Source organism: Phascolarctos cinereus, unplaced genomic scaffold (assembly GCF_003287225.1).
Source record: "Phascolarctos cinereus isolate Bilbo 61053 unplaced genomic scaffold, phaCin_HiC Scaffold_4;HRSCAF=312, whole genome shotgun sequence".
Taxonomy (NCBI): Eukaryota; Metazoa; Chordata; class Mammalia; order Diprotodontia; family Phascolarctidae; genus Phascolarctos; species Phascolarctos cinereus.
This window is the reverse complement of record NW_027555847.1, coordinates 73,898,780-73,915,838: the sequence shown is the minus strand read 5'-3', so window position 1 is coordinate 73,915,838 and position 17,059 is coordinate 73,898,780. Positions and strand designations below refer to the sequence as shown.

The window sequence follows — 17,059 nt, the reverse complement described above, 5'->3', positions numbered from 1 at the left end:
AAAGGTAAATACGTTTGAAAAGCTTATGGATAGTAACCGAAGTAGGCTGATTCAGAAATATGGTTTTAAGTTACCTGGAAGCCTTTGAGGGCCATTCTAAGGAAACCAGTAGAAAACCATTAACAGGGTGTATCTCATGGTGGCTTTTAAAATCAGTGATAGCAGATGCTCCAGTTTAAAAAGACAGAGAAACTAGCTGGCCAGAAAACCAATGATCAGGAGAAATACTGTTAGATGAGGGACTTACATAGGAGCATTCATTAGGAGGCTGTTTCTTTGTCTTTTGCTCAAAGGTGAGGAAAGATGTTCTTACTTGGAAGAATGGATATATATAAGCCATTTGAGGCTGCTTAAGTTTCTTTTTATTTCCAGAATATGTAGACTTGGCAAATCACTGCATATTCATTTCTCAATAAAGCCTGGACAGCTGAAATTGTTGGCTATTATACGAAATTGAATCTTAGGCTCACAATGAACAGAATTTTAGATCTAGGAGGGCCCTTAGTAAAGATCAACTAAAACTCTCTCACTTTGCTTAGAAACTGAGGTCCTCAAAGAAATGAATCCATCTGTGCTTTGTCTTCACTTGCTCTTTTTCAGAGTGATAAAAAGCTAAATTAAGATGATGAAGTAGAATTTTAGTAAGTTGTTTAGAATTGGTGATGGGAAAATTTGGATAAAAGGCAAAGATCTCAAAAGAAACAGTCAAAGGCCCAAACTTGTTTTAACTGAGTATCATGTTTATATATATAAATATACATGACATGTTTCTGTAAATACTTAGCTGTGCATGTATGTACATATATAGTATGGTGTGGTAGACAGAGAATTCTAGCCTTAAGAGTCAAAAAGACCTAGCTTTCAAATCCTGTCTCTGACACATACAAGGCTGTATGGGACTGGGCAAATGACTTCAACTCTCAATGCTCTGGGCAGTTCTCTAAAAATTTAAGCTAAAGGGGATTGCTGATTTGTACTGGCAGGTTTCCTCACAAGGTATTTCGCTGAGAAAATCACAGATCTGTGTAAAAATCACCTAATTCCAGGCTGAACAGATGGACTTCAGGAATTACAGTGATTAAAAAATCCACCCTCCTATTGGCAGTCTGGTCCTTAGTTAACAGAAATGCATTCCCTCACTGGACTTATATTTAAAGTCTTTCCAGTTTGGTAGGGCTGTCCACAGCTTGCATTGCTCTGACAAAGTCTTTGAGAACCAAGGATCACTGCCAGATCATTCTGAAGCATCAGTGAGGATTTGAGTGACACAGATACACGTGAAATACTTTAGACCTCACATGGGCAATAAAAAAAATTCAACACTAAAGCTGCCTCTTCCTCCCCTGTATCTCTGCCAACATTTTCCCACTATGGAGGGCTTTATACTGATAGAGCTTTTTATTTTTCAAAGCATAGTTCCTTTAATAAAAAAAATTGACAGGTTACACTTTATTTACAAAAAAGAAAGGGGGCGGAACTCACATTAAAACTTTCTCTATGTGCAAGAATGTGTGTGTGAGAAAAGCTAGTGGTGGATGGCACTGGGCTAGACTAATAAATGAGCAGTTTCCACTGGAGGTAAGTCAGAAACACTGATTTGAACTTGGTCAGTCAAGAACTCGGGTACCAGAAAATAAGAGAGGGAGGCATGAGAGGCAGGGCAACCACTAAGAAACAAATCCACAGGATGTTCCCAAAGCCAAACGACAGGGCCTGATTATCCTGCAGGTGAAATGGATGGACTTGAATGATCCACAGAAAATAAAATCGAGATTCTATTGTGGTTTCATGATTTATAAGACGGTTGGTGCAGAGGACACAATAAAGTTCTTAGGGCCAAGGTCACAGGAAGGAAGGAAAGAGGGAGGAAGGAAGGGAAATAAATATTTACTGAGCACTTACTATGTGGCAGAACAGAATGCTAAGAGCTGGGAATACAAATACAAGTGAAAAGACCGTCTGCCCTCAAGGCACTTATATTCTAATGAGAGAAGAAAACATAGAAAAAAGGAGTTGAAAATGGAGAGAGATAGGGATGAAGGTACCTGACACAGGGGCATGGTTTTGAAGACAAGAACAAGGCTGGGAGGGGAATGAAAGCCCCTCCACAAAATGGAGGCTTCAAGAGAAATATACCAGTGGGAGTAAGGGGTGGGCCTTACAGAGAAATGTACCATGTTGAAAAGGCTGCAAGGCTAATTGGATGCTACAGAGAAGGGAGGCTCCAGGTCTTAATATTTAACAAAAATATTAAGAAGCAGAAAAAAGCAAAACCACTTGCCTCTGGTCTCACCTAGCTGCGCTATGTCATGATGTTTCCTTTTGTTCCACAAGATTATTTTCTAACTGGAAGTCCTATGCTCTGAGCTGATGTGATGTGATTAAAAGATCCATGATTTTGCTAGCACAAGGAACTTCCTCCATCAATGGAGAAAATAATCTTCTATGACTTGGAAGATAAGTCTGAGAGAGCTGTCTGAGCACACAGAGCTTAAGTAACTTGTACAGGCTCATATGGTTACCTAGCATCAGGAATGGGATTTGAACCCTGACTCTAAGTATAGCACTCTATCCATTAGGTTGAGCATGCTTCTTAGAGCCTGTGTAAATGGTACTCTAAATATTATTCTTTACAGAAAAATAAGAGGCTCTGCTATGATCAGCCTTCACTATTGGTTCTCTATTTGTGTCTAGTCACATGAGCTGTTTTTTAAACATGGTGGCCAGATTACTGGAGAATGGAAGGAAAAGAATGGCTTCTCATCATCAAGCAGGGTGTACTCTGTATTTAATATCTTTCTCCTGAGACTGGATAATGCTTAAAATGCTAAAAGGGAAAGGACCTAAATGAGTAATCGTGGGTAAAGGTTTGAAGTTCAGTCTAGATAAAATACTCAACAGTTCACTGGCCTCAGTAATTCTTATCTGAGACTCTATGATCTGTCAGCCTGGCTAGAAAAAAAAAATCACCCGATAAAAGGCATGCTAGACAGATTTCCAGCTTTCCCTACTTTTGGCCTGGGCTCCAAATGCCACAAGAATAATCTTTCCCAAAATGCTTCAGGACTTCTGGTGTCCAGAACAAATGAGGAACTGGAGGGGGAGGATGCTATAAAATGAACTCAGATAAATTCCTTCAAATCCTATAAAAACTTTGCCTCAAGTGATGGGTAAAAGTTTGGGTCATTTTGCACGCACATTTCCCCAGTCTAAGCTGGAGAGTAGATATTCCCTGCTGAGAGAGCAACTGATCTGTTTATGGGACAGTTGGGGCACATTTTCTCCAGCAAGTTCTATTTTGTTCCGAGGAGATCTGTCCGGATGAGAAACAGTAGGGTCATTTAGGTGCAATGTCAGCAAAGACGTCAAGCAATGTCCAGAATGGCAGGTTCATCATGTGCCTCAAAGCTGGACTTTTCAGAAGACTGGAGAGCTGGAAAGGCCATTGGCATCCATCTGGTCCAACGCATACAGGAAAGGAATCTCTGGTATAGGACATACCTAACAAGTGCTTGTCTGGCCTGTGCTTAAAGGACTCCAAGGAGATGGAAGTCCCCATAGCTTGAGCCAGTCCATTCCACTTTTGGACATCTTGAATTGTTAAATCTAAACTGACCTTTTTGCAACTTGGTTCTACCCTCTGGGGCCAAACTGAGTGAGGCTTTTCCCTCTCTTCACATGACAGGTCTTTAAATGCTTGAAGACAGCTACCACATCCCCCGTGAATCTTCAGAACTGAATGTGCTGAGTTCCTTCAACTGACAGTCCTATGACACAGACTTGAGGCCCTTCACCACCTTCTGGGGCCTTCCAGTTTATTCACGTCCTACTTATACTTCTTGTACCCAGAGCTCAACGTAACACTCCATATAAGGCAGAGGACAGTGAAACTTTTAGCGTGGGCAAACTTGTGAACTGCTTAGGTAGTCAGAAACAAATTACTCAGAAGGCATTCAGAGTAAAAGAGGCAAAATATCAGCTACCCAAAAAAATTCAGACTATTTTAAGAAACCAGTCCATACTGGATTTTCTGATGTAATTTCAAGTTGTTGAGAACACTATTTAAAAAGACACATAACAAAAACACATTGCCTTCCTACCTAACCTCTTCCCTTTCTAATCAGTTCTATGTGCTACAGTCAAAATCATCTTCCTTCTTTCCTAGAAAGCTTGTGATTTCCTCCTGAAACCCTGTGCTTGTGATACACGTCTCTTATTCACCATCACCTTATGCTACCTTTCTGCCCAATTCTTCTAATGTTCCATTAACAGCTTCCTTCAGCCTCTTGGCCTACTTTCTCGCCTTAGTCTCTGTATGCTTTTCAGTTAGCATTTTCCTTCCTCACAATTATTCCCTAAAGTTTATTTAACATCCCCTTCCCCTTAAGAACTTTTTTATCTTCACTCTTCAGAAAATGTTCTCTCTAAAAACATAATAAGAAAACCGTCCCACCAACACCTTCATGATTTTAAGTTATGGTTATGTTATCCCTATAGCTCTTGTCAACTATGTTATAAATTCCTTGAAATCTGGCAAGCCTACTTTTCTACACTTACAATGTCTAATAGTACAATTGTTATTTAACATTAAGATTACTGTTTATGCCTACAATTTAAATGCCAGCATCAGTTACCAAGAGAAACTTCCAAAGGACTTTTCTGTAGAAAAAGAACATGGCTACTGGTCAGTCTGAGAGGCAGGGCTCAGAGGCAGCATGGTACAGAGACAAAAGCATGAGATTTGCAATCAGAGGAGGGGATCTCAAATCTCAGCTCAGCCACTTCCTACTTGTGTGATCTTGGACAAATCATTTAACTTCTCGTGGGCATCACTTTTCTCATTTGTAAAATGAGAGTCTTAGACTAGATGATCTCAAAGGTCCCTTCTGAAACTAAATCATGATTTAGATCCAGCCATGTCTTAATGTAGGGTGAGTATACCCTACATGGTTGACTAATCAGCCAGCTTGGGCAAAGTGCCTTGCTCCTGTTAGTGTTAGACTTTCATCTGGGAACCTCTTGGCTCTATGGAGGTGCAAGAATTGCCTTTATTTCTCTCCTCTCCCCTCATGATTGAAGGGAAGGGATAGAATGACTTCACCAGTCTATTCTCAATTCTCTTAGCAGGTTCATTGTGGTATGTTTTTATCCTGTCATGATATAAGGTCATGGTCTTGCTATTCTCATTCTTGAATTCTGCTAGGCCTAAGGGCCCATTCACTCATGAGACCATTGGTTCTTAGAGCTTATGGACAACTTTCCTTCCAAAGCAGTAATTCCTTCCACAAATATCCTTGATTCTAGCTTCTGCTTGATAATCATTCCATTGTTAGCTTTATCATACCTCTCCAAGTAGCTTTGTAGAGTCAGACATGGAGTTCTGGACACAGAAGATCTTGCTAAGTTTTACCTCTCCTATCTGGTCCCAGGATACTTAATGTTCACTTTAAAATGCACTCCCTTGCTTATAAATGATGACAAAATTGATTATTCATACCTTTTTCAATCTTGCGGCCCCTGTGCCAGAACGAATAGCATCCATCAGAGCCTGCCGCGCATCTGAGGGATCACTCATGGGGCCTGTCGGGAATTTGGGCATTGTCTTTGACACAGTGGAGGCCCTGGAAACGTGAAGGGGCAGTGAGGGTGCTACAGGTGGGGGAGGAATGGGAGGCTCTTCTTCCTGAGGAGGGGCTTCTACAGCTTGTTGGGAGAGGGCTGCTTCTCGGAAGCTCTGAAGTTCTCCTGAAGCTGAAGATGAGACCTATGGAGGAAACAGTTAAGTGAAAAGTGACCATGTCAGTTCCGGACAGTCCAAGTACCCCCTGAATTTCAAATAGTTCACTGGCAGTCAGGCTGTGGAGCCTTGTTTATCCAGCAGCTGAAACATCTGGTACTGCACTTTCATATCACATCATTCAAGGAGATTGATTATCACTACACATGAAGGATTTGGCAACGACTTCATCTCAGAAAGGTAATATACTATTTTTCTGAGAACTCCTCTATCTTGTAACTTTCCTTGGCATACGAGGACAGCAAACAAGGCTGGCCAGAAGATATTACTCTGGAAAAACCCATTAGCATTAAAGCCCCACTGATCCAGCTGGTTGCCGTGCCCTCAGCAATGACTGACATTTTCAGGGACAACTACAGATAATTATGTCCTGATGACTGTAAGCGCCCTGAAGGCAGAGAAAGTATCTTATTTTTGTTTCTATGTCTCCTTCTCCTCATTAGTGCTCTGCACATAGGAAGCACTTGATAAACACTGGGTTGAATGAATAAATGAATGAGGTCAGTGGCCACTGCTTCTAACCTTCATAACCCTCTACCAGCTGTTCCACTTTAGGTGGGTGATGCTGTAAGTGCCCATGATGTCAAATAGCTGAAATACCCTGGAGACTCACTGGTGTCAGGGTAGCATAGTGTCCTAATAGGCAATAACAAAATCCTCTCTAGTAGAGGACTCTATGATAAACTGTAATTAAGTAGCATCTGGCTAACAATCCACGGGTAATTGGGCTCATTAATTCAATTGGGAGAATTGGACTCATTAACTTATTTACTCTCACACATCTAGTAGCTTAAATGAGGGGAAAAAAACAAGGCACGAGATGGTCTGTGTACCATTTAAGCGACAGTTTAACTATATGCCCATATTTAATAGGCAAATCTACTGAAAGGTGGAGGGTTGATTTCAGCACTTCCTGAAAAGAAGTGGAATGAAAAATAATGCCTTTTGCCTCTTTTTGTACCCCCAGTGCAGGTAGCATACACTTGATAAACGTTTACTGATTCATTAAGAGGGAGAAGACCCAATATTCATATTCTAGATTGATCTATCACTTATTGACTGTGTTGTGTGGACAAGTACTTGTACTGTCTGCATCACAGGGCTTTGTGAGGATGAAATGAAATGATATTTTTGAAAGTATTTTGTAAATTACAATTTCCTAAGAACAGAGATTTAAAGGTGGAAGATTTCACCTCATACAAATCCCTTCAATTTACAAAGGAGTATATGGAGGTTAAACTCCCAAGGTTGAACAATCAATCAATTAAATAAGTATTTACTATTCATTTGTCATGAGTCAGGCAGTGTGTTAGGCACTGGAAATACAAAAATGAAATAGAAACACTCCTTGCCTTTGAGGATATATATATGTATAGAGACTAAATAAGGTAGTGCATTGGCTAGAGTGCAGCATGAAGTGCAGCCATGAAGACCTGAGTTCAAATTCTACCTCAGACATTTACTAATTTTATGACCCTAGGCAAGTCATTTAAGTGGTCAGTACCTCAATTTCCTCATTTGTAAAATGGAACTAACAATAGCACCTAGTTCACAGGGTGTTCATGAGAATGAGATGAAGCACCATAAGTAAAGTGCTTTGTAAACCTTAAAAAGCATCATATAAATACTACTAATTATTATTATTATTACTAATTATAATATATATATATAATTATCATAACTATTATTGTTATTACTAAATAAAAAACACATACAAGGAAGTTTTGGGGGGAGGGCGCTTACAGGTGGGGGGTGGGGATCAGGAAATACTTAATGTAGAAGGTGGTGCTCTTTTTTTTAATATGTTCTTATTGATTTTTTTCTTTACATCATCAGTTTCCCCCAGTATTGCTTCCTTTTCCCCTTTGCTGAGAGCCATACTAAATAGTATTTTTTTAAAAGATAAAAATAAAAAGGAAAAAATCAATACAACCAATCAATACATTGAAAGGGTATGAAAACGTGATATACACCCCTTGTCCTACCTCTTCAACGGGGCGGGTTGGGAATATTCTCATATCTCTCCTTTCTAGCTGTTTGTTCATCATAATTTTGCAATATACACTTCTGATAGTTTTGTGTGTGCCTGTTCTCTCCCTTTACATTGCTGTTCTCACTGTGTATGTTGTTTTCTTGAATGTTATATTGTTTGTCTTTCATTCTCAAAAAGGACCAATGACATCAGGAGAGTGATATCTTGACTTGCAAGTGAACTGGATTTAAGTGAGGCAGAGCTGTGCAAAGTCATCAGTCTCACTCTCTCCTCCAGAGCCCAGTGGCAAAATATAGGTCAGGATGACTGGTGATGGCCCTGGATGCAGTGGGAGACCTTGGCCCTTTTAAGCTAAGGTCTTTCTCAGGTCCCAGTTTGTCTGGGGCAACACCCATTTAGTGGTCAAAGGACAGATAAGAATTGTGCAAAAGATGGCCTAGTTTGCCTCCACAAACAATCAGTTTGAGAGGGAAAGATCCTAGGAGTTTCTGGCCAGAACAGAACACAGTTGCTATTTACACTCATTCTGAGTCATCAAAACCTAACCAATGAGCAAGTGAGGCTTTGTCTGGGACCTATTATTGGTCAATCAGTGACAGCCAGAGTGATTTGGGTTTAAAGGCATAGCATAGTCAATTAGCTCCATTTGAATCCCAATGGGCTTTATCAAAGCCTGTTTTCCAGAGCTATATATTTCAAGAGATTATAAATGAAAACTACATGAGACAAAAGAGTTAATTGTCCCAGTTTTTTGAAAAACAATGATAGAGTAAATAATAAGGGAAGAAAAAAATCTAGCACCCAAACTCCAAGATACCTTGCGAAGTCTAAGCCATCAAAATTTATGTTCCTTTGGACAGAGCACCCACATGTGAGGTACTGAGGGAGAAGCAGGCTTTTAAAAGAACTGAGAGATTCTAAGGGAGGAAGATAAGGATGGAGCAAATTTCACGCATAAGGGATGACTAGTCCAAAGGCACGGAGATAGGAGATAAGAGTGTTGTACGTGAGGAACAGAAAGAAGACCAGTTTGGCTGGGCCATAAAGTGTGAGAAGGTGTGCAATGTACAATGTGGCTTGGAAGGTAGGTCAGGTTGTGAACACCGTGAAAACAACAACAACATGTAATAAGAGATAAAGCCAGAGTCAAAGTCAAGTCCTTTGAGAGGTAGGAATCAGAAAGACAAGAGTTTGAATTCTGCCTCAGACACTTACAGCTAAGTGACTTTAGACTAGTCATTTAACCTGTTTGGCCCTCAGTTTCCTATCTGTAAAAATGAAGGGGTTGGACCGAATGGCCTCTAAAGTTCCTGCCAGCTCTGAATCCATGAGCCAATGAACCCAGATCCAGCTCTTTCCAAGTATCATATTAAATATAAAGCCCTCCTCCTCATTATATACTTAACTTATTCTCCCCTACATCTCTGTAAGGCAAGATGGAGGAAAGAGAATATTACTGAAGCTTTAGAGATCTGGAAGTGTCAGCACCACTGGGGTGGAGCACCTTTTGGGGTGGAGGGAGGGAATGTCAACCAGATGAAAACCTGTGAGAACCACTATTCAAATGAACTATTGGTCTTCACAACCTAGAAAGCCCATAAATTTGACTTTCACTCTGGGCCACGCCTAATCCAAAGGGCAATTAGAATGAAAAGGCTTCTTTCAACCAACAAATGAATTGTTTCAAAGCTGCAACTTAACCCCTAATAGACCAAGATCAGTCACATCACACGCCAGTAAGATTCTGACACGTATAAGACAGTGCCTTAGGTCTGCACCTAAAATTCCACTGGCTTCCTTGTGTCTTCTTTCTTTCTTTTTTTCAGTCAAAGACAAGGTTTATTAGAACATCCGTGATACTGGGCAGACTCTTCATGAGTCTGAACATTAGTCAGCTATTGGCTAGATTGTAAGAATCTGAGCCCCTTGTGTCTTATTTCTTAAAGAAGACAGGGTGATACAGCTTTGTTCAGTTGCATTCTTCAGTGCTATTGTTGTCAGTTCATTACTTATTATGTTATATTATTAGATCTGCTGCTCTGGGAGTGGACTTCAGCTTCTCTGGAGTCTGTGTGATCTCCAGCAATTAACTAGAGAGCTCAGGAGTGGGGAATCACATCTCCAAATTATCTTATCCCTCACTGTCTCTCACTGTCTTGAATGATTCTGGATGTAAAACTCCATTTCTTTTTCTATAATGACATTCTCTTGCAGAGTTTAAGAAAGTCTCTGGCTTGGTATAGTTTTGTGTGCCCAGCAGATATTCTGTAAATGCTTGTTAATTAACACTGTTGTTGTTCAGAGTAGTGACTCTTCATGACCCCATAGGGGGATATTCTTGGCAAAGATACTGGAGCATTTTGTTTTGTCATTAAAACAAACAGAGGTTAAATGACTTACCCAGGGTCACACAGCTAGTACGTGTCTTAGGTCAAATTTGAACTCAGGTCTTACTGACTTCAGGCCCAGCATTTACTCACTCAGCCACCTAGCTGCCTCTGTAATTAACACTCCTGCATAAATATTAGGGGAATGTTTCTTTAATCCTTTTAATTCACTTTAAAAGGCCATGTGCTAGGTATGGGCAACATGTAGCCTGAGGGAGGGGATTTCAAAGAATGAACATCCCTCAGTCTGCTACACTCATTTTTCTAGGCCAGTCAATCAACGAGCATTTATTAAGCCCTTATCAAGTTGCCTTCTTTCTAAAAAAGCTCACATTCTAATGGGGCAGAAAAACATGAAAATAAATATGTACATAAAAGATATATGTGTGTGTATATATATGTGTGTGTGCTGCATATACACACATATATATCTATTATGTACATTTTTTTCATATATATTATCTCTCTCTCTCTCTAGTTACACCTTCTGCAAGGTGACAGGGAGGGGAGGGTTAGGGGCTTAGAGCCCCCATGATATAGAAAATCCACGTAAAATTTTTTGGCCCTCCCTTTGTACCAGAGAAGTCTGAATTATTATGGTACTGAAAGATAAAATATGTTGATATTATACAATACTAAACATACATTTTATGCATTTCTGAGTTTCTAAACATTTTTTCGTCCTCTACTGGCCTTCCGAGTGCTGTCCACAAAACTCCCCCAAAATTCCCATTTAATTTCTTATGCTGACTCTCAATATATTGAAACCATAATGGGGAAAGTCAAGATTTGGAACGGATAACTGTGCATATAGTAGATGGAAGATCATCTCAAGATGGCACTAGCAGCCAGAAAAGGCCTCCTAAAGGAGACAGAATTTAAGCTGAGGCTTGAAAGAAGTCAGGGAAAATAGTGGAAGGAAGGAGGGAGAACATTTAGGTTTGGAGTGGGGATGGGAGGGGCTGTTCACAGTTGGGAGGTGGAATGACCCACTAAGTAGGCCAATTAATGTAGCTATATTATAGATGACTGGAAAGGTAAGAAGGGATCACACTGTGAAGAGCTTTAAATGATAAATGGGATTTTATATTTGATCCTGGAGGTAACAGGGAGACACTGGAGCTTAATGACCAGTACAGTGACATAGTCAGAATTGAGCTTCAGGAAAATCACTTTGGCAGCTGAACAGAAGAAAGACTGGCATAGGGACAGACCTGACATTGGGAGAGCAATTACAAGAAGGTTATGGAACCCATTCAGGAGAAAGGTGATAAGGGCCTGAACCAGAATGGCAGCTGTGTGAATGGAGAGAAAAGGATGGACGTTGTGAAGGTAGAAATTACAAAGTATAACAACAGCCAATCAGCTACATTAGGTGAGAATGAGGAGGTCAGTGGGCATGACTCATCTAGCTGAAGGTAAACAAGGGACAAAGCCTACAGGGCTCAGTGATTTACTTCAAAGAACCTCCCTCCTCCCTATGCCTGGATGAATGTGTTGAATGAATACCTGGAAAAACTGGAGCTGAAAGTGATTCCACAATTAACAAGCATCAAATAAAAGCATCTATGAAGCCTATGTTATGCACCAGGCACTGTGTTTGGTGTTGGGGATTCAAAGACTAAAACAGAACAGTTTCTGCAGAAGAGGAGACATGCATCTGAAGACAAACACAGACACAGAAGAGTGTTACTGAAGGTTGGAAGTCATGAGGGCAAATAGGAGGTCCGGAGTTCTCCAGGAATATCTGATACTCCATGTCCTGAAGCCTCCAACTAGCCATCATCCATAATTGGAATGCACTTCCTTCTCACCTCCTGCTCAGAGTTTCCTTTACTTCATTCCAGATCGGTCTCTCTGGGTCCCTTCAGCTGCTGGCACCCTCCCAAAACTACCCTGTATTGATTTTGTATCTCCTTCTTGGAAAGAAGGCCATCCCAAGGGCTATGCTAGCACTGTCCTTTTGGTTGACCATGTGTGCAGGCTCAGCACTTAAGCCCTTTGGGGAGGACCAATGTGCTGGCTGTTTCCTGACATGTGGTGACTGAGCACTGCAAAGAAATGTCACTCTGGTACGATTCAGAAAATCCTATGTGGTCCCTCTATTAAGACAGTCTGTCTCACTTTTTTCCCATCCCAACCAACCACTGCACTGAGACAGCAGTTTTTGTTCCCTGAATCTCTCCTAGAATCACCTCTGAACCCATGGTATCCTTGCAAACATCCCCTGAGAACCTCTCTGTCTCTCCCAGGGTAGGGAGGAAAACAATGCATCTGTTTGAAGCTGCAATTCCCAGAATCTGCTCAGATTTCAGAGCTTTTCCTCAATTGCAGGGAGGTTAGGCCTAAACAACCCTTTTGGCTAATATACCTACATATTGTCTCCTTTGAAGAAATGGAAGATTCTTGAGGGTAGGAACCGTTATGTCTTTGTTTCTGTATCTCTAACACTTAGCACAGGGCTTGGCACATAGCAGGTGCTGAATAAATTCTTGTCAACTGGTACTTAATGATTGGTGGGAAACTCCTGTTTTCAGAGACTGAACTCATTAGTGTAGCACTGGGAGGAGGCAAGTCCTTGAAGCGGACCCACGGATCTCTGAAGCGCTGTGTCATGCAAGGGTGTACAGTCCACAGTTTATCTTTAAGGCAGCTGAGGGATGTATTCTGCCTGGATAGGCCCAACAAAAGACAATGCTGTAGGCAGAGAGACCTTCATTATTTGTCCGATTTCTCCCCTCCCTCACCGCCTATCCCTATCCTAGAATATGCCCAAGATAATCAACAAAATGGCAATTTATTCAGATATGCTGTTATTTTATAATAAAGGAAGAACTGCTATTTCCTTACCTTCTTCAGACTGCTGGCACCACTGTGACCTCTGATGGCTGCTAATAGGGCTGACCTTTCACTCTCAGGCTCTGTGTATGAGGGCTTCTTCAGACTTCCCTCTGGGCTATGTTCTGCAGTCTAGAATATTAATATGTTTCAACAGATTTCATTCAGTGGTCAGAAAATGTTTACAAGGGCTCAAAAGAAATCAATCACTGAATACTGGTAGGGGCCAATGTAACTGTGGTTTTTTTCCCCTAATTTTTACCTGTTGGACTATATTAAACTGTTTCTACAGGCTGAACCATTAAAATCCTGTTTTTGTAATGACCTTTAACTACAGATATTTAGCATCAACTTCAGTTTCTTTCCTTTTAACATGTTTCTATTTCTCTTATTTTCCTTCCTGGTATAGAAGGATGCCATTGTATAACAATATGGAATTTACAGAATTATAAGGAACTCTTGAATAATACAACACAGCAAAATGGTTAACAGAAATTCTTTTGTTCTTACATCATCAGGTTTTTAAAAACTTGTGTGATTTAGTCAAGCTCAGGACTCCAACCTAAAAGGCTTGGAAGCCTGCTGATCCTGCCTCAGCATTACTCAGAACCAACTTTGTAGATTATCCTACTGCCTTTGCCTGCTGCTTCCAGGGCCAGAGAGAAATGAGGAAATTCCAACCCACTCAATCTCCTCTCTTGGCAGCTAAGAGGTGTGTATAGAGTCCTGGACATGGACACCTCCCTCCCAAGGTTATGAGAATAAAATTAGATAATATTTGTAAAGCACTATGCTAATCTTAAAGTGCTATATAGATGCTAGCCATTATTATAATAAATGCTGTTATTGTCAATGTCTTTAGTCAACTATTTGGTGGAAGATCAGGTTAAAATTATGAGGAAAATAAAAATAATTACCTGTAGATGTTGCCTATCTAATATACTATTTCTGCCTCTTTCTCTTTTCTAGGCTCAGAAAAGTTAAGCATAGTAAGGCTATAATGCCAACTTTGTTTAGTAGATAGAGAACTGGTCTGAGAGCTGAGAAAACCTAGGTTCAAGCTCTGCCTCTGACATATACTGGCTTCATGACCCCAAGTCACTCAACCTTTAAGTACTCTTAAAAACTCTCTAAGGCCATGAGTTGTCAAGAAGGTGTCAACCTGCATAGGTAAAAAGAGTTACCTTATCCAGGAGTTCCCTGTATCAATGAAATTACAGGTATAGACCCTTTGCCTATACCAGTAGCAGGCACAAAATTTAATATTGACATGTAGAGCTGATAAAACTCCACATCTTATTCCCCAAAGCCAAGCCTTCCCCTTTACCTTTCTGAGTTTTTCCTTTCCTCCTGCTGTCTGGATGGCTTCCATCAAAGCACTATGCAGTGAAGTGTCTTTAGGTGCTGGTTTCTGGACAACAGGTTTGAATTTCTTCTTGGGTCCAAATACGGTGGCCTGCAGAGGACTCTCAAACTCATTGTCATGAGCAGGTAAGGCATCTGATCTATCTTCCCTTTTCAAAACACCCTGGCTGTTGACACCTGCAGCATTCTGATCACTGTTACTGACACAAGGCCATTTAGTGGCACTCAAAGCAGAGCCGCTGGAAGTTTGGGAGCCTGGCGACCTTGCAGGGAGAGAAGAATTTGAATTGTCTGTGTTGCATTTTGGGTCACAGACAGAAATGGTCTTTTGGTGACTGCAGCTGTGTTTTCCATTGTAACCACAAACTTCTTCTACAGAATAATCAGTACTTGGGGAAGATTTAGTTAGCGGTCCACTAATACTTTGTTTGTAGCTGTCTGCAGAACTGTCTTGAGCAAGGGGCTTGCTATTTGCTCCTCTGTTTTCCATCTCAGAAGGGGTTCCAATGGTAGGTTTAATGGATTCCTTTCCATGGCCAACCCAACAATCGGAGTATGACCTTTTGGGATCATTTTTAGATGCTTTTGTTATGGGATGTGCACTGCTTAATAGATTCTCCTTCTCAGGGGGAGGTGCTAAGTCTTGTCTGAGATTCCAGTGTTCCCACCCACTCTGCTCTCTCTTACTCTTGCTAAAGGAGCTAGTGTTGACTGGAGGAGTTTCCATTCGTTTTGCAATCGCAGAGGCAACATATTGGCTTGATGTTCTTCTCTGAGGTTTAAGAAAAGGGAAGACTTCTCCTGTAGGGTTAGCTTGTGTGGCAACTGGTGCTTTTGTCTGAGCTGTGCTGGTGACTGACATAGTAGGTGGCTTGCTTTTGTCTAGCTCAGAATGATTTTCATCTACTTTGCAGGCAGCTGGCTGTGATGGTTTTAGCTTTGGGTCCAACAGTTCTGGTTCTGCTTTGAGTTTCGTTTCTTTATGGTGTTGTTTTAGTGGCAGAGTAGCTGTAGCTCTTTTAGTATAGTCTATGGGCCCATCAGGATGTCTCTCTATGGAGTTTGACCTCCAGAATTCCTTTACTTTCCCAATGGGAAGTGTCTCCATTTCACTAACAGAAGGTATCAAGGTGCTCTTCTTCCCATTAACATGTGGGTTGATTAGATTGCCTAATTCATCTATCTTAATGGCACCAGTTGAGAGGGATACTCCTCTGTCATAACATTTCATCTCTGATTTTGGAGGAACAATTTTATAGGTTGTGAGGCCAGCTTTAGGTCCTACTGGGTTTTGGCCTCGGTAATACCATGATGATGGCACTATGAGATCATTTGTATCACTGGTTTGCTTTTCCGTCATCAATTCTGAAATCATTTTCTTAGTCATGTGGGATCTTTGAAGGCCATCTGACTCATGGCCCTGATTGTTGCTTTCCTTCAAATACAGGTCACCTATTTGAGGCTTAGGGGTAGAAGAAGACACCCTGGGCTTTAGTTCACTTGGACTAATATTTTTGCAGTTGTTTGATGGTGCCAAGTCCTTTTCTTTGTTCATTTCAAATGAAGAAACATAAGATTCAAACACGTTCTCCCTCTTTTTCACAAGTAGATGGCTAGCTTTTGCCTTGTAGGACTGGTCATACATGGGACTCTCAATTACATAGGTTGCTTTAGCCATATGTTCCATATCAAAAGAACCTGCATTATTGTTTTTATTGATGAAAGTCCCCAGATCAACAGGATCATCTAAAACTTCCCCTATAAATGTAACTGGAATTGTGTAAGCATTATCTTTAGGGACTGTGACCTCTCGTCCATGGGAGTTGGGCACACCATTTGTGGAGTCTGTTAAGGAGTTGGTATCTGTTTCATAACTATCTTCCATTTCTGAAAAAAAAATATACAAAGGAAAATTCTCTCAAATTGGCCCCAACGGTATAGTTCCTATGCCAATTCTTTAATGTAATCGCAACCATGAGGTTGGTTCCCTTTGGTAACATTTGTATAAGATATTTACATACATTTACAAGTCATTTCAGTTTACAATCTACATATATCCTGGGCCAGATTCTCATCTTACGTAATGTGATGGGATAACTGTTGGCAATTTATGATGTTTCCAGGTGAGGTGCTTAGCTAAAACATTCTGCCATTGTTTTTACAGTTAAAAAATAGTTTTCTAAATCTGAACCCTTTGTTTAAACAGCTTTAGAGAATCAACATTCAAAGTTCATTTTAGGTTTTTACCTCCTAGTTTCTCACATGATATCAGAAGCAAAGCAAGATAAGACACCAGAGAGCTTGCTCCAACTATCATGCCATAATGGAATATGGGACAACAGCTTGAGTATAAAGGAGCAAAAATGTTATAAACCTTTCTCAAAACCCCAAATCATGAAGCAGGCTTTAAAACACTGAGGCTGTGGCAAGACTGACTTTGAATTTTCACATATAAAAACAAATTATGTGTCAAATAAGTCCCTCAACTGTGTAACTATCTGAACTGGCCAGAAACATAGTCTAAAGTAGCTTACTGAATAATAAATAAAGCATGGTAGAATCTTTTTTCCCCCTCAGTTATGCTGCATTTAATTTCCAGTTTTGCTGCATTTAATTTCCAGTTTTGCAACTCTGTTTTGAGTTTTGATTGGCAGAATCTAAGTTCTTAGAGTAAGATCT

General features: G+C 40.5%; 1 protein-coding gene across 7 annotated transcripts in view; it reads right to left on the bottom strand.

Moving 5' to 3' along the window:
• COBL (cordon-bleu WH2 repeat protein) overlaps positions 1-17,059 on the bottom strand; it is a 336,290-nt gene that overhangs the window by 16,554 nt on the left and 302,677 nt on the right. For 6 of the 7 annotated variants that reach the window (XM_020981301.2, XM_020981298.2, XM_020981299.2 and 3 more), the window contains 3 exons: positions 14,343-16,267; positions 13,028-13,147; positions 5,498-5,764 (listed from right to left, as the gene is read on the bottom strand). In XM_020981301.2, coding sequence (XP_020836960.1) covers positions 5,498-5,764; positions 13,028-13,147; positions 14,343-16,267 — 2,312 coding nt within the window. The remainder of the gene's footprint in view (positions 1-5,497; positions 5,765-13,027; positions 13,148-14,342; positions 16,268-17,059) is intronic. The other variant, XM_078152259.1, reaches the window with a different exon arrangement.